The 27,342-nt window shown below is 32.6% G+C and overlaps 2 protein-coding genes across 2 annotated transcripts in view; one reads left to right on the forward strand and one right to left on the reverse strand.

The window, feature by feature from the left end:
* The first annotated feature begins 5,029 nt into the window (after positions 1 to 5,029).
* Positions 5,030 to 20,891, forward strand: LOC110021560 (pleiotropic drug resistance protein 3-like). The gene is made up of 23 exons (XM_020720097.1): positions 5,030 to 5,061; positions 5,238 to 5,361; positions 5,438 to 5,520; positions 6,020 to 6,111; positions 8,281 to 8,433; positions 8,706 to 8,782; positions 9,031 to 9,081; positions 9,273 to 9,363; positions 9,503 to 9,804; positions 9,874 to 10,155; positions 10,233 to 10,546; positions 10,632 to 10,792; positions 11,035 to 11,148; positions 11,521 to 11,664; positions 11,972 to 12,045; positions 12,179 to 12,511; positions 13,260 to 13,550; positions 15,817 to 15,900; positions 18,359 to 18,492; positions 18,853 to 19,080; positions 19,380 to 19,551; positions 19,683 to 19,937; positions 20,625 to 20,891. The coding sequence occupies exons 1-23, from the start codon at positions 5,045 to 5,047 to the stop codon at positions 20,889 to 20,891; spliced, it is 3,843 nt and encodes a 1,280-aa protein (XP_020575756.1). The 5' UTR covers positions 5,030 to 5,044.
* A 2,589-nt stretch (positions 20,892 to 23,480) lies between these two features.
* Positions 23,481 to 27,342, reverse strand: part of LOC110021553 (squamosa promoter-binding-like protein 1) — a 31,516-nt gene continuing 27,654 nt past the window's right edge. The window contains 1 exon segment of the mRNA XM_020720088.1: positions 23,481 to 24,097. Coding sequence (XP_020575747.1) covers positions 23,633 to 24,097 — 465 coding nt within the window. The 3' untranslated portion in view covers positions 23,481 to 23,632.

The following is a 27,342-nucleotide window of genomic DNA, read 5'->3' on the forward strand; positions in this document are numbered from 1 at the left end:
TTTATTTATTTATTTATTTATTTATTTATTTATTTATTAAAAGAAATCATCAGAGGCTATTATACATGACTGCAATCACCCCTAATGTGCATAACAATTCAAGTACCACCTCCTCAAGCCAGTTGTGTCAGAAGAGATATGAACTCCCGACTTAAAGGATCTTATACCGTGGATGTCAACCAACAGGCTGAGATACACAACAACATTTTGAGGAAAAAATATTCAAACTTGGATTAAAAGCCGACCATAAGTCTAATTTCAGCAAACTTACAGTAAAATTGATCGGTTCAACAGGCCCAATCTGAACAAAATCAAGTACCGATCAAGATGTTACATTGCTTTTGGAAGCTTTCCAGACATATTTAAAAATGTTAAAATGATGTTGAATCTAGCGAGTTTATGATCGAATCGAGTAACTCGACAATACGAATACAATGAGCTCAGTATCGCTAGATTATGACATCATTAAGACACTCAAATATTCATTAAACGTCGTGTGATTAAAAGAAGACCTCAAATCCGTTTGATCAAATTGGTTTGTATTTTTGCATTAATTGCACCCACAAATCTATAAATTGAGTTAATTCCTCTCATGAAGGAGGAGAGAGATTGAGACTTGAGGAAGAACTTGAAGCATTGAGAGTAAGTTGAAGTTCAACATAATTAATGTTGTCGTCGACCACCGCTAACCACCGTCGATCACTGTCGACCACCATCTGCTGGTCGTTGTCGATCGCTATCGTTCACCCCCAGTAGCTTACAACAAATTATCCGCGAGCTGACTTTGTAACGAGGGAGACCTTCCAGCACTTTTCTACTTGTGGGATGAGCAGTTGTAACTGTAATCATCATTTTATAATGAAATTCTTTAGGTGGGCTATGCATCGTGGTTTTTCACTTTACGAGTTTTTCATATAAGAACTTTTGATGTTTTTACTGGTTATTTTATTTCATCAAAGTGTATGCTGATTTCTCATGCAACACTAAGATATTATCATCATTTTACCTTCATGAATTAACTAGCGTCCATCAATGAATAGTATATGACTGTAAAAATTTGATTTATCTAATGGGAAATTGGCTATTTATTATTTTTATAATTTTTGCTTTATTATTTAGAGAACAAAACGGAAAGTGACTTTCCATTTTTAATCATTAAATTTAAATCATCCAAATCTTTTATTTCACATAAAAAATACCATCACTTTAGTTGTCGGGATTCACATCAAAGTGCTGCAACCATACCTCAACAAAGTAAGCCTCTATCTTATTGTTACAGAACAATAACATCCATGCCAGTTCAAAAATCACCAATGGCTTGCGTTCTTCATTATATTTTTTCTTTCCTATTCTCATTAAGCTTTGGTTGAGTAACAAAGGAAAAAGATAGAGAAAAAGATTTTGACAATCAAGGATATGAAGTTAGTCATGTTCTGCATGGCCGACCAAGAAAGGGGCTCGATCCATACACATCCAGATCAAATATCATTCCACCTCGACATATAAGACGTCAGCATGCTGAATTTTTTATTTCAATGCTATGTAACCAAGGCTTTATGAGTTTTTAATTAATTTATTATATGTTTGAATAATTCTAATATCTAAAAATAATAATATAGAAAAGTATATATATATTTTAAATATTTTACTATGATATTAAATTATTATTTTCATTTAAATCATTTCTTGTACCTAAAAATAGTAAAAATATATACATTTTATTATAATTATAAAAATAATAATGATATTAAATTATTGTTTGTGTTCGACTCGCGTTCGGCTCGAAATAGACTCGGTATAATATAAATGGCCGCACAATCGCGTCAATAATACCGCGGACGGCGAATAGCACAATAACACCCGCAATAACACATGAGTAACACTCAAATAGCACAGGTGTTATTGAGTGTTGTTCCATGGTGTTATTAGTGTTATTAGAGTTTTAATATGGTATTATAATACCGCAAAAATAGCAGAATTGATTAATAAATTAGTATATAGAAAGATTTATAAGTTTGTATGAGTGTACTATTTAATATGCATCTTTTCACTATTATTAACAATTACTTCGTTAGCCGCCTGGTATGTAGTTTGGGAACAAATTTCTTCTTCTGGGAAATCTGAGATCACTTGCTAGGCAGGGATGAGAACCCACCGGGTAAAAAAGACAGGTATTTGCGACTAAAAATTAATACAATCCATTAATAGCTCATCCGTTTAAATTCTATTGCTCTTTGGCCTTCCCCCTTCTCTATTTCGGCCTTTCACCTCCAAAAAAAAAAAAAAAAACATTTAAAAATATATAATAATAAAAATAAATAAAGTCTATTTCCATATTTTTCTGCTAGAGAAAATGTCATAATTTTGGCATCACTCGCATTTTTATCCGATGTGTTCTACATATTGATGCATATATCTTACTAATGGAAGGCCGTGCATTATTTAAAAATAATGAGTTGGACAAAAACGCTACAACTTACTTTATATTTATATACAGAAACAGGAGTCCGAATTTCCGATCTTGCGGGCCTAACCCGGTTAATTTCCTCTCCTTTTCGCAGGGATGGCCTGGTCCAATCGTTGGACCTCAGCGGCCTGTCCCGGTCAACATTTCATGGGGTATTTCTGGCCCCAAAAAAAAAAAAGGCATTTGGCAGAGATCAAGGTGAAAAAAGGCAACAACCGCCAAAGGAGGGCTCACTTTTTAATTATAATGCAGCTAACAGTCATACATGGAAGTGTCCAAAACTTGCTATTTAGAAATCAACAACCCACTGTAATCCATTTTTCAAATTATCACTCAAAACCTTACGGTGGTTATTTTTTATTTATTTCTCCTCTCAAAAAATTTATAAAAAAATTAAATATATATTAATATATTTTTAACTTTAATATCTATTTTCGTATCAACTAACAAAAGAAAAAAAAGTGTACCTCTAACTCTTCTCCATTAAATTTATATTACTCTAAGTTATAAAAATAATTAACAGGGTACAAAATAATTTTATTTTGAATAATTCTAATTTCTCAAAAAAAAGAGAGAGACAATATTCCTTAAATATTATATTATGATACTAAATTATCTTTGTCACTTAAATTATTTCTTGCAGTTATACTTAAAATTTATATATTTTTATGAATACCTCAAGAGTATATTTCATTGTTATTTTATTTTTAAAATAAAAGTAATTTTTGAATATTTATTAATGATGATTATATTTTATTTAAAATAATTGTGATTTTTTTATTAAAGTAATTAAATAAAAAATAAAATCATGACCGGTGGGTGATTTGCACCCTTATATTTATTTGTTTATTTATTTATTATATTATATAATGATTATAATTTATAAATGTGCTTGTTCTAAGAAGTTGTCCTTTATAATCTTCACGCATATTTAAGATATCCCAAATAAAACATAACCTTCCACGAATGTAGTCCAATGTGATTAAAGCTCTTAAAGATCATAAAAATACATATAAAATTTTAAATATTTTATTATTATTATTATTATTATTATTATTATTATTATTATTATTATTATTATTATTATTATTATTATTATTATTATTATTATTATTATTATTATTATTATTATTATTATTATTATTATTATTATTATTATTATTATTATTATTATTATTATTATTATTATTATTTATTATTGTTATGAGTTTGGAAATTGAATTTGGAGTGAAAGTGAAATCCCTTTTTTTTGTGTGGAGAGGAAGGTTCATAACGCAAACAAATATATGCTATATAATTAGGTCTATTTAACCTGAATTAATCACATAATAATGGAGAGCTTGTGGTCAGTAATTATTATATAATTCAGTATTTTATTGAAAATGCAAATATTTATAGTTATTTGAAGGCAAATATTAAATTTTAAGAGTTTAATAATATTTGTGAAATTTTAATTTTGGCACAAGAACATTAATTTTAAAATAAAGATATATAATTATAACAATTTTAAAAAATTTATATCTAATTTAACAGCTAATTATAAACAACATACAAAGCATAAACATAATTGCTCTTTTTCAAAATAAATAATGAGGAAGACTTCTCATCATTTAAAGAAAAAAAGAAGGATTTCACACAAGTCTCACATATTTACATGTCCAACTTCTACATATTTATTTTTTATATTCATAATCTTTTATTTATCCATGAAAAAGTTAATTATATTCTTTTCTTAGAACTTAATAATAGTAATTTTTGTAATGTGATATCAAAAATTTGAGTGTAATAAATATTAAAAAAATTAAATATTTAGATATATATAATTTATGTTCAATGAATACAAACACCCTTTCAAAAACATATTATTTTCTTCAACTCACAATTATTTCCAACTTGTTAAGCCGTTTGATTTATGAGTTGTAAGAAATAATAATAAAGAATAAAATAAGTAGATAATAGGGAGTTGACATTTATATTTAACAACTCTACAATATGGAAAATAGGGTTGACAAATAGAAATTGAGTAAAGTGTCAAAATAGTTCAGACTTTATTAAAGCTAAACTTTTCAAGGAATTATTTTAAGACTTAATAAAAAATAATAAAAAATTCAACTCAGAAAAAAACTCCAAAAGAAACAAAAAGAATAAATAAATAAATAAATATTTTTTGGATGAAATATGAAATAAAATTCATCTAATTTATCATTAGTGTTGTGCGACACATGTATGACAAGAATGGCGCCAGTTGGATGAAGTCTTCCGGCTATTTGCTGTATTAGATTTCCATTTGTCTAATAAGACCAGAAATCTAAAGCGATCATAAATAAATAAAAAAATATCATATTAAAAGTCTCCCGCTTCCATTCGCATATATATATAGCCATGCAGACATATGTCTGTGATAATTAGAAGAAGAGTACTGAAGTGATGAGGATGGCAGAGCAGAATCAGATGTGTTCACGTTTTAAGCAAAAAGTGGTGAGCTTTACTGAGCTCGGCGTTGTGGAGAGGCATAAACTCATTGATAGTCTTATCAAGAATGTTGGGCAGGATAACAGGCGCCTGCTGGAGAAGATCATGGAAAGAATGGAAAGGTATATATTTAATATTTTCAGGTAGGGGTGTGAACTAAGTGAGCATTAACGAACATAGCTCGTGTTCGCGTTCGGTTTGTTTGAAGTTAATTATGTTTGAAATAGACTCGTGTTTAAAATTGTTCATGTTCAATTTAATTTGTTTGAAATATGTTTGAAATTATTTAATGCTGCAGAGTTGACGTGAAGATGCCAACCATAGAGGTTACATACAAGGATCTTACCGTAGAAGCTCGCTGCAAGGTCGTAAAAGAAAAACAGCTCCCAGATCTTTGGAACACGATTAAGGAAACTTTCAAGGTATTTGCAATCAATTTTTAAACAAATAAAAATGTCAGGAATTGAGGTAAAATGATGCCAACAGAGCTTTTCGCAGGAATTTACAGCAGCAACTGGAAGACCAGGAGAGGTAAATGTAAGCATACTAAGAGATGTGAGTGGCATCATCAAGCCTTCTAGGTAACTAAACCAGAACTTTCAGCCCTTGAGAATTCTATATACTTGCACATTAAAACTTCGGCACTTGCACACTAGGTGTGTAAGTGAGCCTAGTCTTCGTGAGCTTGTGAGCCAGAATTTATAGAGTCACAAGCTTGATCTCGAGTTTAAACCCTAGCTCTTTTATTTAAAAAACCTTGAGTTCAAGCATGTCTGCTCGACACATTGATTCATTGTTTCTGCTCCGGCTCAGCTAGCTCATTGATGATCATGTCCATGCTTTCTCCAGAGAATTGCCGTGCATTTTTTTTTTCCCTTCTGCGTACATGCGAGCCAACTAGCTTGTGGCCAAGCTCACAGTAACTTTTACACAAATACATAATTAATTAAGAGAGTGGGAAATTTCATATATTTGTTAAACTTTATCTTTCTTCTGCCATACAAGACAATTATTTGCAGAAATAATATAATATGTGTTATAAAATATTTCAATAAGTAACATAATTTAGAGTCATTTCAGGATGACCCTTTTGCTTGGACCTCCAGGATGTGGAAAAACAACATTGTTGTCATCTCTAGCAGGGAAGCTTAATCAATCTCTCAAGGTATTTAGTTGATTTAATTAGTTAAGTTATAATTTACTTAAACATTGCATTTATGATTAACTTTCTCATCAATATTACAAAAACAAAACTTTGCATCATGATAAGATTAAATAATCTGAGATAAATTGATATTTCATCTTAACAAAATTGGAAAATGGACTCATAACTAAGTTGTGTCCTAAAAAACTCTAAAGCTCAAAATATCATTATCTTTATGACAACGAGGAAAAAATATTACATTAGGCGATAGGTTAGATCACACCACCCCGCTTGAAAAGAGGTGTGTAGTGATCCAGGCCGTCGTCCGAATGTAATATTCTCTCCAGTTTGAGAGTGATGGTTCAAAAAAATCCAAAATGTATGACCAATAGTTGTTCTCTAATTTAGAGACAACATAACTGATTGAAAACAATCCATTAAATAAGCCCGACAAAGTTATGTAGATAATTTGACAGAAATTATAATAATCAAATGAGGGAATAGAAAAAAAAGGAAACTTTTTCGACAATGGGGGGTGTGCAGGTGGGGCTGTTCAAACGGCTCGTTGTTCGTGAACAGCTTGTGTTCGGCTTGTTTGTTAAGTTTAACGAGCCGAACACAAGCAAATTTTTATGCTCAAAATGTAAACGAGCCGAACACGAACAAATATTTGTCTGCTTGTGTTCGGCTCGAATTGTCTCGAAAAAAATAAATAAAATAATAAATAAATAAAAATATAAATATACTCAACATTCCACGGTGTTATCGCCATTATTCCGCGGTGTTACACCACAGAATATTGAGTATAAAATATTATGTATATTATATAAAGTAAAAAAAATTATATCTATGTTCGTACACTATTGTTATAAGTTTTCTCGTTAGAAAATTTATAATAATTGTTCATAATAGTGAAACGATGTATATTAAATAGTACACTCATATAACTTTATAAACCTCTTTATACTGGTTTTAGCTTTACTTTGTTCATTTACAACTCAAGATATAAAACATAGAATAAGTAAATTAGAGCTATAAACAAATTGGTGCACTCAATAAATATAAGAAGATAAATGTATATTTAATGATAATTTAATTACTTATATGAAGATTTCTTATGCATTCAAGTATCAATTTTCTTAGCATATGTATGTTATTTTGAAGTAAAAGTACAATAACAAAATCAAACAAACAACTAGATGAATAAATTATAAACATTTTAATAATAAGTTGTATGTCACCAAATGATATAAATAATACTAATAAACATATACATTTAAATCAACAACATAAAAAAATATATTAAATTACAACCTGAACTTGATAAGAAAACTCATAAATAGGTTTAAACAATATTTTGATGGGAATGTACGAATGTAGCAAACAATTTTTATGTATTTACATATCTCATATTTAATAACACCAATAACACCGCAAAATAACAACGATAACACCAATAACACCGCAGAATAACAACGATAACACCAATAACACCGCGAAATAACACCAATAATACGAGAATAATACTTCGCAGTAGCATTCTCCTATTATTGGTGTTATTCCACAAAATTATCTCGAGGTTTTTCCAGGTTTTTGTTCTATAATACCATAATAACACCCTAATAACACCAACAACACCGTGGAACGACATCCGATAACACAACAATAACATCCGAGCAACACCTGCAACAACAACTAAGTAACACTCGTGCTATTTGGGTGTTACTTGGTGTTATTGCGAGTATTTCTCGGGTGTTATCGTCGTGTTATGAGTGTTACTCTGCCGTCCGCAGTATTATTGGCAAGATTATGCGGCATTTTATATTCTACCGAGCCTATTTTGAGCCGAATATGAGTCAGACACGAACATTAATATGTTATTCAAGCCGAACACGAACACATTATTCACGAGTCATTTCGAACACGAGCCAAATTGGAATGAGCCGAACACGAGTTGAGGTTCATCTTGCTCAAGCTTGGCTTGTTTACAGCCCTATGTGCAGGTACTAGTAGAATTTTAGGAGCATTTATATACATACCATCCAAATCCTATTTAATACATATTTAACACCTAAAATTATAGCAGACAAGCAAACAGTAAAACAAAATGTCAGATCACTAGTTAAAGAATTTGTATGATCAAAGACGTAAAATAAGCTCCTCATGTTTTTTAAATGTCCGCAAATGCAAGTTGCAGGGGATATTACCTACAATGGTTCTAAACTAGATGGAATAAAGCTAGCAAAAACCACAGCTTACATTAGCCAACACGACTTGCATATTCCTCAAATGACAGTTAGGGAAACTCTGGACTTCTCAGCAAGATATCAAGGCGTAGGGGACAGAGCAAGTAAATGGCATAATTGCTGCATAATGCCTCCAAATTAAGTTTCAGGGCTTGTTTGAGATCACTATTGTTTTTGTTCCTATTTTAAAAACATATTTGTTTAATAAACTTTTTTTATATTTAAAAAAAATTAACATATTTTTAAAATACTCAAAAACATCTAAAAGTTGTTTAAAGAGTTTTAAAAATAAGTTATTTCATACCGAAAAATAATGCTTTATTTTAAATCAATAGATTTGGAATTGCTCCCACTAAACTTGTTCATGGTGGCTAAGGTATCATGGCAGAAGTGGTAAGAAAAGAGAAGAAGGCAGGCATTGCTCCAGATCCAATGATAGACACCTACATGAAGGTAAGTTGAACATTTTATGATTAACTAAAGAGTAGCATGGATTAAAATATAGAATGAAAATCAAAATTAATGATAACTTACTAATTCAATTTTCAATGTCTTCTAATAAACAAAACTTATATAATATGTTAAAACAAAATCAACAGTATTTATAATATATTTATAGAAAAATCTACCCTATTCATTAAAATTTCTTTCACCGTAAACAAGCTTTCATCAATCAAGTTCAACGACCTTTGCTATTGCAGGCAATTTCTGTCCAGGGACAAACAAACGTACAAACGGACTACATGTTGAAGGTAATAAAAAAAAACACCAGAACTACCATGCTTAAAGTGTTTGTAGCTCCAAAACATCTATTTATTTCAGTATCTATGCTTATTTCCTATGAACAACTGATCTTTGAAGATACCAGTACTTCAAAGAGGGGCAGGGCAATTTGATATCTTCTCATTATGTTTTTGTTTCAATAATTTTTGTTGAAATACAGATCCTTGGTCTAGAGTCCTGCTCGGAGACAATGGTTGGAGATGCCATGAATAGGGGTATATCTGGTGGACCAAAAAAAAGATTAACAATAGGTTGAATCATTCATCTAACCAAACTTGTTCTCACAAATTTCAGTTCTACAAATATTGGTTTTAGGAATGACCTTGAATCTATACAAACAGAAAATGCATCGGTTTCCAAATATTACAAAATGCTAATTTTATGTTTTAGGTGAGATGATGATTGGGCCAGCCAGAGCATTTTTCATGGATGAAATATCAAATGGCCTAGACAGTTCCACAACACTTGAGATACTTTCATGCATCCAACAATTTGTCCATATTACAGCTGCAACTGCATTAATTTCTCTTCTTCAACCAGCACCAGAGACTTTCGAACTTTTTGATGACATTATTTTGATCGCGGAAGGGAAAATAATATATCAAGGGCCGCGGGAGCTAATACTTGATTTCTTCGAGGATTGTGGCTTCAGATGTCCACAAAAAAAAGGAATTGCTGAGTTCCTTCATGAGGTACACATAGCTTGATTAGGAAAACAATTTTGAAAATTCTAATTGAATTTTTCTTTTGCATTACTGCAGGTCATTTCAGAAAAGGATCAAGAACAATATTGGCACCAAAAAGAAATGGCTTACAGCTTCATCACTGCAGATGAGTTCTCAATGAAATTCAAGTCCAGCAATATTGGAATGGAGTTACAAGAACAACTCGCAAAAAAACATCAAAATCATGATTCTGATACAAAATTTGCAACGTTTAGCACGAGGTCTACTAAAAAATGGGAATTGCTTGGAACTTGTATGGCTCGAGAACTTCTTATAATGAAGAGAAATTCATTTGTTCACATGTTTAAAACAGCTCAGGTGCTTATTTGACACATTTAAACATCAATTAACAAAGAAGGATAACAGAAAGTTGATAATCATTATTTTTTCTCCAGCTTATAATTCTTGCTTTTATAACTATCACCGTCTTTCTACGCACGCAAATGACTGTAGATTTAGTACATGCGAGCTACTATGTTGGTTCACTGCGCTACACCATCATCAGGATTATGACTAATGGAATTGCAGAATTAACATTGTCTATTGTCAGTTTACCCATCTTTTACAAACAAAGAGATTTGCATTTCTATCCTGCATGGGCATATGCAATGCCAGCAGCTATCCTAAAGATACCCTTTTCTCTGGTGGAATCTTTCATTTGGACAGGAATAACTTATTATGCTATTGGATACACTCCTGAGATACAAAGGTGAGCGTTTAGTCCTCCTTCATAATGATTTTTTGATAAAATCAATCTTATTCTCTTAATTTACTCTATGAAATATGCTTGACAGGTTTTTCTATCATTTCTTTTTACTCTTTGTGCTGCATCAAGCATCAACTTCCCTTTTTCGTTCTATAGCCTCAATTACTAGAATTCACCATAAAGCGATGTGCTCAGGCTCTCTGGCAATGGTGACATCAATTCTGTTCGGGGGCTACATTCTTCCACAATGTAATTTCATGGCTCAAATTTCTTTATAAATTAAAGCTTATTGGATAACCATATCATGGAGCCAAAAAGGCATAGCTTACACTAAGTTTGGAATGAGCAATGTGATAACTTAGCTATTAAAAAATGGGTGGCTACACTTTTTCATTGCTATGTTATGAGTCACAATTTGCCTTATAAGTGGATCCAAATGAAGCCGAAGTATAACTTCTTCATGAGATTTAACCCTAAAACTTCTATTGCAGCCTCACTCCCAACGTGGTTGCAGTGGACCTTTTGGCTCTCACCAACAACATATGCAGAAATAGGGCTATCTATTAATGAGTTTAGGGCACCAAGATGGCAAAAGGTAAGTCATAGTGAGTTCCCTTTTGTATCTCCAAGGGAAGACAATTCATCGTAATAGTTAGCTTTTGGTTTTTTTAAGGGAAATTTACATACAAAGCACAAAATTCTCATCTATTTACATATCTCACACCTAAACTTCCATATTTACATATATAGCATTTCATTGCTTTAAACCTATGCATAAAAAGATGTATTTCACTATTAAAAAGTGATAATAATGCTATTTTTATGTCATATTAAAGAATTGAGTGTTATGTGTGTAAATATGAAACTTTAGGTGAGAGATATGTAAATACATAAGAATTGGGCTAGGTATGCAAATTTCCCTTTTTTTAATTCATCTTTAATGTCCTCAATCTACTTTCGCTAACAGTTGTTGCCAGAAAATGAGATGATGGGTCAGCAAGTCTTGAAAAGCCAAGGTCTAAACTACAAAGGATTATTCTGTTGGCTATCACTAGGAGCATTGTGCATTCTGACATTAGTTTTTAACTTTTGTTATACCATAGCACTGAGTTACTTACATAGTATGTTCTACTCCTATAACTTGATAGAGTTATGAGCCACTAAAATAGGAAATTGACACCTCATGCTATTTAGATCCAGGAACTTCTAAAACTATTACGTCAAATCATCAGCTTAGATCACAAAGGGATGAAAAAGGATCTAACTTCTGCAGCAAATTAGAGCAAAAATCAACTAAGTGTTCTAAATCAGATGTTAGACAAATAAAAGGTGATAAACAATTTTCAAAAGCTAAAATTGATATAACTAATGCAAGGAATGTTGATGAGTATAACCTCTAATCACATTTGTGCTTTATATTTGTTGCAGGAAGGATGGTCATACCATTTAATCCATTAACCATGACGTTTCAAAATGTAAATTACTACATTGATGCACCAAAGGTACTCTTAAGCTTTCATCATCTCTTCTACAGTGCCTACATAGAGCTACAAACTCAAATAATTGATTACATAAAAAATAATCAAGTTAATGAATATGCTTCCTATTTTTCATTCAATCACTGTTGTATAACAGGAAGTGACAGAACGTGGATCTTCAGAGAAAAGGCTGCAACTTCTCCAAAATATTACAGGTGCATTAAGGCCTGGCATCCTTACAGCTCTGATGGGAGTTAGTGGAGCGGGAAAAACAACATTAATGGATGTTCTTTGTGGAAGAAAAACAAGTGGCATTATTGAAGGAGATATAAGAATTGAGGGATACCCCAAAGTACAAGCAACATTTGCAAGGGTGTCAGGATATTGTGAACAAAATGACGTACACTCTTCACAAATTACCATTGCCGAGTCAGTTATGTTTTCAGCCTGGTTAAGACTTCCAGAGGAGATAGATCGAGAAACTAAAGCAGTAAGGCAATCCAACTCATTGTGAATCTTATAAATCTAATGATAACATAAAGTAAACGAGAAAGTGTCAAACTAATCCCCTGATTTTTTGCAGGGGATTATTGTAGCACCAGAAGGTGTCAGTTTAGTCCCTAAAAATGTCCCCACTAATGCTTATTTTAGCCCTAATTTAAAGAGTCTAGTAAATAATTTGACACTTCTATAAACTTATGGACTACAATGACTCCATGTAAACACTCAAGAGACCATGCTGACTCCTTAAAGTATACATTTTAGAAGGGCTTTTAAATGCTTTATAAACAAATAAGTCAAGATATACAGCCCAACCCTGCATAAACAATGGCTATTCACCATATACTATTACCAAAATGGCGATATCTATTGTGAGTAGTTCCAAAGGAATGCATCATCACAATTTGCCATATGGATTAAAGTGTCAAAGTAGGCACTGACTATTTACATGGGGATATTTTAGTCTCAGTGTACATAAAAGTGCCAAATCAGTCCACATACTTTTTAAAATGAGCTGAAATAATCCTCAAGGAGAACTATTTTAGCCCTTCCTAAAAGAGTCAGAGGACTAAAATGAACCCAGACAAAAAGTTAGGAGATTATTTTGACACTTCGCTCTTGCCACATATATAGCAACATTGTGGTAAATGCATCGACTAAAATTCGATGTCCTTTAAAGCTTGCCTGAAAAAATCTTTCATGATCAAATAGAGTTCAGAGAATTTTTCTTTCCACAGGATTTTGTTGAGCTTGTCCTCGAAGCAGTTGAGTTGAAGAAAATTCGGAATGAATTAGTTGGAATTCCCAGCATAAGTGGTTTATCCACAGAACAAAGGAAGCGACTAACAATTGCTGTGGAACTAGTAGCAAATCCATCTATTATATTCATGGATGAACCAACATCAGGTCTGGATGCAAGAGCAGCAGCCATTGTTATGCGTGCAGTCAAAAGTATCGTAGACATGGGAAGAACAGCAGTTTGTACAATCCACCAGCCAAGTATTGGCATATTTGAGTCGTTTGATGAGGTAAGTCATAATTTTTAAGAAGAATATTAAGTATTCAAAGCTTGTGTACTAACATAGTAATTCACAAATATATTGGGTTGAGAAATATCTATTCCTGCACGGAAAAATGATATCCTTTTAGCGTCAACTTCTATAAAAAAAAGTAGACTATAAATGACTGAAAGAAGTATGTTATGGATATGAGCCGTTAAAAACCAATATAACTTAATATACAATCTAGTAAATATCTACAATAACAATTGTAATACTTATTACCCAAACCCAGCGAGAATCCACATCCTTCTATCAAATTCATTCATTCCTATCACAATCATCTCGTCCGGATGCACTAAGGGGTCCAAAAGGAAATCCAAGTTTCCTTCCTTACTATGGAACCGTCTCGATGATGTCCTTCAACCTGATGCTATTGATTCAAAATCTTTTATTTAATTATTATTATTAGGGGCAACTACATACATACCACACAATTCTTACATATTTACATGTCTAGCACCTAAACTCTTATTATTACATGCATATCACTCTAGTCTTTAACATCACATTTTAAATAACATCATCATTATCCTTTTAAAAGTGAAATGCACATTTTCAAGCTTCGGTTTATGACACCAAAGTGATAAAAGTGTAAATATCAAACTTTGGGTGTTAAATATTTTGTGAAAAACGACGACAATAAAGTGAAAAGTGAAACGAGAAAAATTGCACGCAGAAAAAAAATATCAAATAAAAACGCTAAAACGACACACAGATTTACGTGGTTCGACAAATTTGCCTACGTCCACGTAGTTGCAGAAGATTTTACTACTTCGAGGAATTACACCGTCGGGCGCCTCGACGTTTACTAGAAAATCTCTATTTTCTTCTCTCTCTTCCCCCTCTCTCTCTCTCTTCTTCTCTTTCTCTTAGCTCTCAAGAGAACTTGGTTTGACCTTGTTTGGCTTGTCTTTGCTTGGCATGGCTTCTCCTTTAAGCCAAAATAGGCTATTTATAGAAACCATGAGAGCTTTAGGTGGATGGTAGGTGAGCGGTAGATGGGATGTGGTATGTGAGCGGTATGTGAGAAAGTAGGTGAGCGGTAGGTGAGATACTTAATGAGGAAGCTAATTAAATTACGGTGGACCGGGTCTCTATATTACCTAACAAGATACTTAAATACATAAAACTTGTGTGCATGTATGTAAATTTATGTTGTTATTATTATTATTACTATTCAGTTATAATGCCCTCTTGTATGATCTACTGAAAATTTTATGAACCCAATGTTGCTTTTGGTTGGCTAGCACATGGCCAACATTAAAGACCAAAATCCCAACTTCATCACAAGATTCCAATGAAAATAGAAATCAAATAAAATTGGACAAAAAATTGTCGGTATTTTAAATCTTATTATTAAGACTAACAATTATTTATTAATTATACATGAATTGTACCATTTTAAGATTATTCGCCTTTAATACATTAGATTTTAGGATGCATCTTATCTTATTTTGACAAAACCCGATTTCCACATGCATAGGTGAAAAAGTAAGATAATTCTTCGTCACAGTATGAATTTAATTGAAATTAATGATCTCTTTCAGCTTGACTGCATCTTCTTTGTTTCCTTTCACCATTATGCTATACATAAATAATTCTCAAGATAACCCAAAATTCCCAAAATTTCGAGAGACTCCTTGTAATTCCTTGACATTTATTCTTTCCCATGATTTCTCCTCTGAAAGTTCTTCTTGAATCAACCAATAATCTTACTGTATAATAAGTTTCCTAAAGACACAAACAACTTCTATTTATTCAATCTTGATAAAATAAGTACAGAAGTAAATTCTTCGGTACATTGACACTCATGACAAGGTCCAAGAAATTGGTCCACTAATATACAAAATAATTTTAAAAGAATTTCATTTATAATTCACCCCTCACCAGTTCATTATAAAATTAATCCTTGTTTAATATATATGCACAAATTTCGAGTATAAAACATGACCTTGAAAATACTTGACGCAAGAATTTTTAAAATACAATGCTATTAGTCTCCCACAAGTAATTACCAAGCTTTCAAGAGCAAACTTGAAATTGCAAGAAGTTACAAACAAAACAGTTTAGTCAATAAAAAGTCTGGTGCGCAAGAATGTTCAATTAAATATAAAGAAATAAATGTCAACTGAAACTTATGTCTTTTATATATATCAAAATTATGATTTCTTATTTTATCATCTTTTGGATACTATGTGCACCCCAATATTAATCTTTGGCTTGACTTTTGCAGTTAATTTTGATGAAAAAAGGAGGTCGGATGATCTATTCGGGACCAATAGGTCAAAATTCACAGAAAATCATTGACTATTTTGAGGTACAATTCCAACTGTATAGTTAATATGAAGAGCACCATTGTTGCATTTGTTGATATGAGAATTCATCCGGATCAAAACAATTTATTGAAATACTATGTTTTGTCCCAGCAATGATTATAAGCTTAAGCGGTATTTAATTTAGTCAAAATTCTTCCATAAAAAATGTAAAATGTTTAATATAGTTAGCAGGAAATCTTCTTGACAGCAAAGTAAACGAAGATCACAAAAGAAAAATGAATACATAATAGGAAATAAAACATAGATACTAAAAGAATACACAGCAAAAGGAATAAAATATGGTAAGAGATGATCTACTATTCCCATGGCATATGACTGGTAGTGGCATTGGTGCAGATTATTTTACAGACATTTTAGCTTGGCAAAAAAGGAAAAAAATATAAAAAAAGATTAAATAAGGTTTTGAAGGAGAAACTGTAGAATAAAATGTTTATATTAGCAAAGCAGACAATAAAGCAGTAATACTTTCATTGAATATGAATATAGTTGAGGAGAATTTTCAAGATTGTGGTTTCTTAGCAAGCATCTTTATTAATTTCGATTACTCGTAGAGTATCAAATATCCTTCATGATTCAAAACCTAGACAATTTAGAACAGTGAACAGGTTCAAGGGCAGTAATATCTATGAGTTCTCTGTATAAATACTAAAATTCTAAGGAAGTATGATTAGCATCTATGGTTCAAACATCATGGCAAGATAAAACATTATAATTAGGACAGAGCAACCGAGCAAGTAAGCCATAATGCATACAATTTACAAAAATGAATAGACTCAAATCCAAAACTAGACTAAATTTATCTTCATATTTCCTCATTCTTTGTCTGGATTAATTGGTTGCATATAAAATGCAATAGAAAATAAAGATTGGCGATGAATCCAAATGAAGTTGAAGAAATTGGGTGTTAATATAAAAATGCACATACAACAAGAGAGCAAATGGAAGTTAAATGCTCTCAAGCATGCTATAAAGCTAATTGATACACAATAGAGTATTGGATTTAGGCTCATATCTAATAGGAAAAAAATATCTTGATATGAAAACAAGCTACCTTTTAATTTAACTTTTGAGTTGAAAAAATAGTATATCTATTCTAGCTTTGACTCACAAGTCTTCCCTCACAAATGGTATCAAAATAGATGATTTGGTTGTGAATGAGTGGTTCATGTAATTTGTAGTTTCATTGAGCCTTTGCAATTTTCTACTATAGGTGAACAAACTTTAAGAGTAACTCCTAAAGTCGATACATGAGTGAACTGTTGGTGCATAATACCTGATAGTGTTAAAAAACTTTTGATTGAGGGGTACTAAAAATCGATACAAAGAGTTCATTTGTCACAGAGAGATTGTAAAGGTATGATAGAGTACTAGGTTTTGTACCTCATTGGACAATTAAATATAATAATATAGAAATACTAAAAATAGTTAAACCATCACCCATAGACAAGCATTTGGGTTATAAAATATTTTTGATCACTAGTAAATCAGGCCCAACTTCAATCTCCATTGGTTCATACACTCTTACAAACAATAAAAACAAGAATAGATAACTGCTCGTGTTTGGATCCCTTCACGAACAATCTATGCTTACTTTTATTTTTTATCTTTTATTTGAAAATTCAATTTATCTTGATGTAATACAAGACAAAGACAATTAAAGTATTCTATTTTTTGTTTGAAAATTCAATTTATCTTGATGTAATACAAGACAAAGACAATCGACACTTACTCTTTTTATATCATAAATTAAACAATCTCTATGGATCCCTTCACTTTTTGAAATTTAATATTATTATAATAATTATTATATTTTCTTTATTGATCTTAATATTTTGTTTATTTAATTTTTATATAATTTATAACATGCCACTCAATTCTTATGTATTTATATATCTAATGCCTAAACTTCAAATTTTACTTATATACCATCCTATCTATGTATAAAAGGTGCATTTCACTATTTAAAAGTTAAAATAATAGTATTTTAGAAGTGATATGAAAAATTTGGACGATATAAATGTAAAAGAAAATAAAGTCTGGGTGTTAGATATGTGAAGACGTAAGAATTGTGTGGTATATATGTAAATACTCCTACATATAATAATGTCTTCTCGGACCCGTATTCGTGTGTTATACTTTTAATAATAGAAATGTTGTGTGTGTGCCCATGCCATATCGTGTTTGTGTCCCTTTGACTGTTTCCATTCATCATAGTTCACATCAATGATGTCCAAAACACAATGGAGGCAACCTAGTCTTTATTCCATTCCCTCTTGATAATCTAAGGAGAGTTACGGATTATTCTAAATAAAAGGAAGGTTCCAATTAACATGCTTTGTTTGCCGAACATAATTTAAGGTGTGATTTGGTGTGGACATCATTAAAATTATTATCTTAAAGATAATACAGTTTCTTAACATCATCCTTATTGTTTTACAGAGAATTCCAGGTGTCCCAAAAATTAGAGAAAACTATAACCCAGCCACATGGATGCTTGAGATTACTTCAGAAGTTGCTGAAGAAAAGATTGGCATAGATTTTGCTCGTGTTTACACAGATTCATCTGCATATTGGTCTGACCCACTTCTTCTTTGCTATACCCTTCATTGAAAGACTTATATTTAGACAATAGGGGCATTTACATACACAACACACAATTCTTATGTATTTACATATTTATCACCTTAAATTTCATATTTACATTTATAATACTCAAAAGTTTAACATCACATAAAAAAAACCATCACTAATAAATTTTTAAAAGTGAAGTACTCCATTTCATGCATAGGTTTCTAACACCAAAGAATTGTAAGTGTAAATATTAAAATTTAGATGTTATATATGTAAATACAAAAGAATTGTGTGGTATGATGTAAGTTTCCGTAGACAATAATGAAAGAAAATTGAGCTTCTAAATTCTGTGTTTTGCTCAGGGATAACAAAAAACTAGTTGAGCAGCTGAGTATCCCACCACGAGGTTCAAGTGATCTTTATGGCGTTGCATCACTATCACAAACCAGATGGCTACAATTTAAGTTATGTCTTTGGAAGCTATCATTGTCCTATTGGAGAAGCTCAACCTATAACCTGGTGCGCCTCATATTTTTGCTACTTATATCGGTTCTATTTGCAGCACTCTTTTGGCAGAAAGGGAAGAAAATGTAAGTTCATTTTTCTTCTTTACTTTGATTTCAAAGTCAAAATCATTGTATTAATGTATAATCTGTGAAACCCCCTAAGTAGAATGAAGCTAAACTCTTAAACATCAAGACAACTTTTGGTTTAACAGTTAGAATTTCATCAGCTGGGAAGTTACACTAATTGAACAAAACCGTGAGACCATTAGGCCAAAGCGAATAATATCTTAATAGACGAGAGTTCAAGTTATTATTTTAACTTCAATTGCTGTAGAAGAATTCAGTAAATCTCACGTTTACTTGAACACTCTTTTTGGTGGCAGAACAAATGAGCAGGACTTGTTGAGCATAATGGGATCAATGCACCTAGCCATGCTATTCTTGGGCATGAATAATTGCAACTCAGTTTTACAAATTATAGCTAGAGAGCGTGCTGTTTTGTATAGAGAACTGTCTGCTGGAGCTTACTCTTCTTTCATGTACTCTCTCGCACAGGTAGAATAAACTGCATACAATTTGATGTCTAAAAACATGAATTTGAATAAGAAAAGAGCAAACTACTCATCTAAAATTTTCACACAGATATGTTTCTTCTGAATCTTTTCGTGTTGTAATTTGAGTTGCAGGTAACAGTGGAAATTCCTTGTTTATTCATCCTTGCAACAATACACGTAATTATTACTTATCCAGCAGTGGGTTACTACTGGTCTGCTTCAAAGATGATGTGGTATTACTACATAGTTTTCTGCACGCTTCTTTGCTTTAATTACCTGGGAATGTTTATCATGTCAATAAGTTCAAATATTCAAGTAGCTTCAATTGCGGCAGCCGCAATTTACACAATTTTCAATCTATTCTCCGGATTCTTGGTACCCAAACCGGTAAGCAAAAATCTACACAAATGTGTTTGTTGATTAGTCTGCCATGCTTTCCAACCCAAACTTTATCTTTGGGGCATTTACATACATAACAAGTAGCACACAATTCATATGTTTTACATCTCTAACACCTAAACTTTCATATTTACATATTAGCACTCTTTTAAAGCTTTAACATCACTTCAAAAATATCACTATAACCACTATGTATATAAATATGAAAGTTCAGGTAAAATACAAAAGAATGGTGTGCTATGTATATAAATTTTCCTATAATATTTTTAGCTAACACAAATCAAGGTCTTTGCCCAACAACCAATTCTCTTAGCTCATATTACCAAGATCAAAATGTTATCTGAATTTCTTTTTAGATTGCATTTTAACCATTGCCTTTATTATCTAATCAACAAAGCATCATTTTGCCTTAAGGAAGTTCATTCTCCTCTACTTTCCTAGCTAAACATCATGTGCACTCAATAAAATTAAGGGGCATTTACATAAATACCATACAATTCTTATGTATTTACATATCTAACACTTATACTTTCATTTTTACAAGTATAACACCCAAACATTTAACATAACAAAAAATATCACTTTTACATACTTTTTAAAAGTGAAATATATCTTTTTCATGCATAAATTTATGACACCAAAATGTTATGAATATAAATACTTTTGTATTTGCAGCTTATTCCGATATGGTGGAAATGGCTATATTATATTTGCCCACTACCATGGTCATTAAATGGTTTGCTTACTTCACAATATGGAGATCTCAACAAGGAAATGATGGCATTTGGGAAAACCACAACAGTTGATGCATTCGTGGGAAATTATTATGGATTTCATCACAACCAACTGAGCATAGTGGCCTTAACAATGGCTTATTATCCTCTTGTTCTTGCCAGTCTTTTCTCATTTTGTATATGGAAAATAAATTTTCAAAGAAGATAATGTAGGCTTATTAGTGTGATGTTTAGGGGAGAAGTCGTGCTCATAGAGAAGGGAACACCCATGTAAGCTAGCTTGCAAATCATACATTAGTTGAGGGCAGTATATCTCTGTAAATGTGTTTAAAGATTATTATCATGATATTTATGTAATCAAGTTATATCTTATGTGCTTTCATATATAATAAAAATTGGAAAATTTGATACGCAATCGCTACCCACAATTCTAATTTATGGTTAACATGTCTTAGATGGTTTGGTCATATTAAACATCAACCAACTGATGACCCAGTTAGGAAACTAGATGTTTTAAATTCAAATTATGTTAAGAAAGGTAGAAGTTGGCCTAAAAAATTTGGGGATGATGTATAAAAAATGATTTTATCTTATTAGAATTAAATGAAAATATGATACTCAATGGGATACAATGGAGAAAAAAGATTCATGTAGGCTTTTTATTGTTGTTGTTGTTGTTGTTGTTGTTGTTGTGGTTAACATGTCAATATAAATGATTTTTAAAGCAAAAAAAATTATTATCAATACATGAAAAGAGAAAGACAACAAGCAATTGCAGAAGATTACTAGATGCAAAAGTTAAAAAACCAAATTACACCAACAAACCATACCTCAAAGGCCTCATTTGAAGCATCTTGCTTAAAGTGTAATAAAAATTGGTGAGTAGCAATACATTTTCTTCCTATTTTCGTCCTTCGTGGCTTAAAGAATTTGAAAGTTTTTATCCACTATTTTTTTTTTTTGCACTTGAAATGTTGACATAATTGTAAACAGAAACCAATGGTCATCAGCCGCAGATGCCTCTACGGATTTGGATCAATGCTCATGTGTGAAAGTGAGATATTTATCATCACCATTGAGCTAACATCTAGAGAAGGCTATAAACTCAAGGTAGGATCTGAAATTAATTCTAATTTGGTGCATAAATCAAACCAAAGATAGTCAAAAGTGCAATGACTACATTAAGATGTTGATTTTGAGTATGTTTGGGGCAGCTGCAGTTGTTTGAAGAAACAACTGTGAAGCTGGTTAAGAAGAAATTATTGTTTAAAAAGTTACGAAGGCTATTACAATTTTTTTTTTAAAAAGTCAGAACGCAGCTTTCTAACAGTCACTACAGATAGTCAAGAGTGGTAGGAAAATGCAGCTTTTAGCTGCAACTTTTCAAGAACATAGTCAAAATTTAATTTTGTCTAACAGAAAAAAAACTACGACGTGGCCGCCCCAAACGCACATTAATTGAATACCTCTCACCATCCTTATTGTTAGATATCTACAATTTTAGGAGATCCTTAAAGCATAAATAGTGCAAAGATTAAAAAAATAAGTATTTTCAAATATTCATAAAATCCTAATTTCATTAATCAACAAAAATTAAATTCAACAAGGATTAGTGTATTCCAAATAGATCAGCAACAAATCATCCTAAATATACTTTACTTTATTGGTTCACCATTCCAAGAAATCTACATTTATACGTCTTTCTTTCACTTGAAAATATCTCCTTGTGTAAAGCAATATTCCTTCTGATAATTCCTTTATTCCAAAAATAATGATTCATTTTATCCCTCTTCATTGAAGGCCACTAATCAAATAATATAGTTACCTTTCATGGCGATCTTTCATCAAAAAAGATATACCCATTTTTCCTACAAGTTTTGGAGGCACCAACTCCCTTGAAGTAGTTGAAATGTCTAATCAGATCCTTCGACTTCCTATAAAGTGTGAGTTGAAGGTTTCGCATCAATGTCAACTAAAATCTTTATGAACTTACCATTGTCCTTAAAGCCCCCACAACTTGTAATGATTCTAGAGATCCAACAAGACGAAAAAGAAGAAGAAGAAGAACAAGAAGGAACGGGGGTAAAAAATGGGCCCTTAGGCCCCTTACAAGGGTGTTAAGTTCAAATTGACACAAGCTAATATGAAAAGGAAAGATTACTAAACAAGAAATGTTTAGTGATTGTACTTCAAGACATACTAGGGAGACAAATTTGTTATGAAGGTTGGGTCATTATGTTAAAGACCAATCTTTTAAGAAGGCCAAGTTTGATAATTTCTTCGTAGAATGCACCGCTTTTTTGCAGAATCAAAAGGCCCCTCAGCCTCTGGAAGCTTAAGATGTCGTTGAACCTGTAGCTCATCTTCAACACTCCCTCATTCCGACGTTGTGTGCCCTAAGGAATCCATTCCCTTAGGGTATCAATAGATTATCAAATGTTAATGATAAATATAAGGGCATGCTACCCCCTACCCTAAACAAAAAAAAACTAAAATCAATATGCATACATCAGAAAACTTAATTGTAAATTTTCAAATAAAAAATGCCGATTATTGAATACAAAATTGAATACAGATCTTAATGATTAAACCTATTTTAATTAAAAAAAAACTCATTCTAAACATATCAAAACAAATTGACTATATCACACTCAAGCCAAAAACAAATCCAAATATTTTTTAAATACCTAAACCCTAAAACAAAATTTTTCTTCATAATTAAATGGGAGCTTTCTTGACTAAAAGACATGAAGAAACCAACAGAACTCCAACTGAACAGTCCTTGTTCTCTAAAATCAATACAAAAGAAGACTTCCAATGTTCAAATGACAAAAACACTTTACACACATTAAATAGATATAGTCACATAATCATGCAATTAATCAACAGAAATCATCCATCCAACCGAACTTTTAACTGTTACAGTTAGTGCTGAAACCATACACAAACTCAAATATACCCACTCTCTAATAACTCCCACCTGAAGGGAGGATATACAAACATAACTTCAGGAGGGCCTTTGAACAGCAATCCTACACAAACGCAGACTGCAGCAATTCCTACCATAGATAGTAGCATTGGACGATACAGCAGAGACCCTCTGACCGAGCTTCTGCACGCCAGATGCTGTTCGCAGAGCTTACAGAATGGAGGCTCTGATTGTTTTGATTTGGTATTGTAAATCCCGAGGCTATGTAGTTTAGCGGGCTTCAATCCTTCTGATTGTCTGTAGATTGCATCGGATGGCAATGATAATTTACAGGGCATGTTAACGACCACGTCGCATTTTTCAGTAATTTTGTTGATCTTCTTCTGCAACAGAAGTATGTAGGATTCGTGACCTCGGGCTCGCGCGTAGTCTTCGGGAGTGAAACCGGTTGCATCGCGGGCGTTAGTCCATGCTTTAACTCCAAACTAGCATTCAAAAAATCAATCATTAGCATGTTTTCATCAATATTTTATATCGCACGCCTAAACCTTAATTTTTTTACAGCACCCAAATCATTCGTATCACAACAAAAATATCACTATTTTAACTATATAAAAAATAAAATATTATCATGCATATATAAGGTGGCATTTATGTAAAAATTGAACGTTAGGAGTTAGATATATTATGCATGTAAATCTCCCTATTCTATAATATTAAAATATTCAGTATCTGACATATCTAGTACTGTACAAGTGCAAAACACCTGTCTTACTGTATACACTGTCAATACATCTGATAAAAAAAAATTGAATAAATAAAGGGGTTTTTATATACATATCAAGCAAAACATTGTTATTTATAAAATTGAATATTATAAAATTCGCACATCCGTTAACTCTTCCTGTCTCGAACCTCCTCTCCTACGGCGACACTGCCATAAATACAAAGAACTATGAAAATTCCAACTTTCTCCACCAAAATTCCCGTAAACTGCCGGTATTTTGAAAACCACTGGATCCCAACAGATATATTCTACTTAGAGACTTGGAGAATTGAAAATAATACTTTTATCGATACAAAATGTTGACTTAAATATAGCTTATTAGAATTCCAAATTTAGGAAAGAAATAACATCCATATCACCAAAATTATAAACAAATCAAATCAAATAAACTAAAAATAGAAAATCCTATAACTGGTCGAAAATAAAAGGAAATACATAAATAAGAAATAACAGGAAATAAATAAAATCTCAATATAACTTCTAACACCTCCCTCAAGTTGAAGCATAAATGTTCAACTTGGACTTAAAATCATCAAACAATGGAGGAGGAAGCTTCTTTGTGAGAATATCGGCCAGTTGACCAGTAGATAAGACAAACAAAATTCGCATAGTAGTTCAAATCATCCTCCCCGAACGACGATTGTGAAAGACACAAAAATCAGATAAAAAATGAACTAAGCAACCATGATCACATGTTAACTTACCGACCGACAAGAGGTTATATATAAGCAAAGAAATGTGTAACATGGATTCCAAAGTCAAGTCAGCTACTAGTAAAACAAACCATCTAACCACGATAGAATCAAAGGAGTCGTCGATAATTTTAATCGTATCTCACTAAAAGCAAGGAGAATGCACTGAGAAAAAATGAAAACACCCGGATATGTGGCCCGTGGCACCTGAATCGCTCATCAATGGACCCAGAGAAGCAAAATCAACGACAACGATAGGGACGCTACCTTGAAAGACATGAGAAGTCGACGAACCGGCAGAGAACTGACTAGAACCAAGCAACCTAATCAAATGCTCCACCAGCCTCTTAACAAAGTCCGGCGAGTTGGGAATGGTTCAAGTAGGAGCCAATTGAACTGTTGTGAATTCTGATGTCATAGCGAGACCTTAAGCAGCGAAAGATTTGGACAAAAACTTATTCGTCTGTTTCTCGTGGAGCTTCCAACACTTGCCACTGGTATGGTGGGGTTTGTAGCAAAAATCACATATGGAGTGATTGGTTCGAGACGAAATGGTTGAGTTTGAAATATTGTTGGAGACCAAGGTTGACAACTCAGTTGGTGAAGTTGCGTTGTCCAACATGACAAGTTTCTGGCTTTATTAGTGGCAGATCATGGTGAATGATTCTCAGGATTCTCAGATTAAAGGAAGAGGGTCATACGACCACAACTTTCATCAAGATCCTTGTTCAGGCCAGTCGGAACTTGAAACACAGTCCTTTTCCAATATCTTATGAAAGTGGGAAAGGTCTGAAGGAGAGTCCCAAGTGTAGCCATAATAGCAGTCACATTCCATCCATAATGCAACCAAGTCGTATTATTGAGTCACCATCTTTGATCCTTGTTTAACCTCGTGGACTTGATTAGAAACTTCACAAAATTGTCCATAAAAACCTAAAAGTCCGATTAGGTATCGAGAAAGAAAGTCCGGAGGGTACTTGCAGATGAAAGAAATAGGAAGGAACAATCAATAGAGGTTTCCATGAAATTAATTAGCCATGACATAGCCATGAAGTTCTTCATTTCCCACGGAGCATGTGCTGGGCCAGTCTTCAGAGATTCTCGAATCGTACCCGTAAGGATGAATAATAAAATAAATTGAGACCGTTGGGGCAAATTGGAAACATAGTTTACAAGTGGTCATCAGGAAATTCATCTGATGTTCAGGTCTACGGTCTGCGGAGGGATTGGGGTAGATATGGAACCTCCAGTCGAATCAAGAAGGGTGTAGGACGGAAGCTCAAAGTTGGAGAAAACAACCAAGGCTCCAACGGAGCCAAAGGAGAAGATTGGCCGCTGAGGCATGGAAGGAGTTCATCCTTGCATCTAGCAACCTACAGGTAAGATTTTCCAATTGTAGAAGGGAGTTCCGGTCAAAGCAGAGATTGCAACAAGGAATTTCGGCTGCAGGGAGGAGCACTGGCCTTGGAAAAAAACATAAGAAAGATTTCTACTACAGGAAGAAACTGGGAAGAAGGCCTGCGGGAAAAAAGCGACCCGTAGAGAGAAGTTCCAACTATAGGAAGGGGATTTAGCTAGGCACATGGAGAACGACAGGTAGTGTAAAATCTCTTGCTCTGATACCATGTAGGTTTGGAGAATTGACCGGAATATTTTTATTGATACAAAATGTTCGTTTAAATACAACTTAATAGAATTTTAAGTATAAGAAAGAAATAACACCCATACCTCAAAGATTAAAACAAAATCAAATAAAATAAACTAAAAATAGAAACTCCTATAATATCGATAAAGAGAGAGAGAGAGGTTCCAAAAAAACCTTTCCAAGCTAGTTTTGTGGGATTGTACAGTTTAGTTTGTCAAGATCTCAATGGAGGAGTTTAGCTTTTGGTCACTTGAGAGGAAACGGTGACAGTTGGATGTGGTGGAGTTGTGTGAGGTCTGAGACGGAGACAAAAGATTTCGTAGGTAAGAGGGAGGTGTGCACGTAAATGAAAGAAAAACACACAAACTAAAATGAAAGGCTAGGATTTGTAAGAACATAAGAATTGGGAGGTGACAGTTGGATGTAGTGTAATTCACTAGGACCCAAGCTCTGACCGGAGGCATTGACTGGGAAGGAGAAAGTTGGGAGTTTAAAAGATAATCAGGTCAAATTAAAATGAAAGGGTAGGATTCAATATAGGTAGAATCGTAAGCCATTTTTATAATAACAATCAGATATGTCACCTTAGCTATGCATGAAAGAGTG

This window comes from Phalaenopsis equestris, unplaced genomic scaffold (genome assembly GCF_001263595.1).
Source record: "Phalaenopsis equestris unplaced genomic scaffold, ASM126359v1 Scaffold000135, whole genome shotgun sequence".
In the NCBI taxonomy this organism is placed as follows: Eukaryota; Viridiplantae; Streptophyta; class Magnoliopsida; order Asparagales; family Orchidaceae; genus Phalaenopsis; species Phalaenopsis equestris.

Bases quoted from the DNA above. Each gene is read 5' to 3' on its own strand.
- LOC110021560 (XM_020720097.1), top strand. The intron at 10,793-11,034 runs GTAATTTCATGG...CTTCTATTGCAG, and splicing joins GGGCTACATTCTTCCACAAT to CCTCACTCCCAACGTGGTTG. The intron at 19,938-20,624 runs GTAAGCAAAAAT...TTGTATTTGCAG, and splicing joins GATTCTTGGTACCCAAACCG to CTTATTCCGATATGGTGGAA.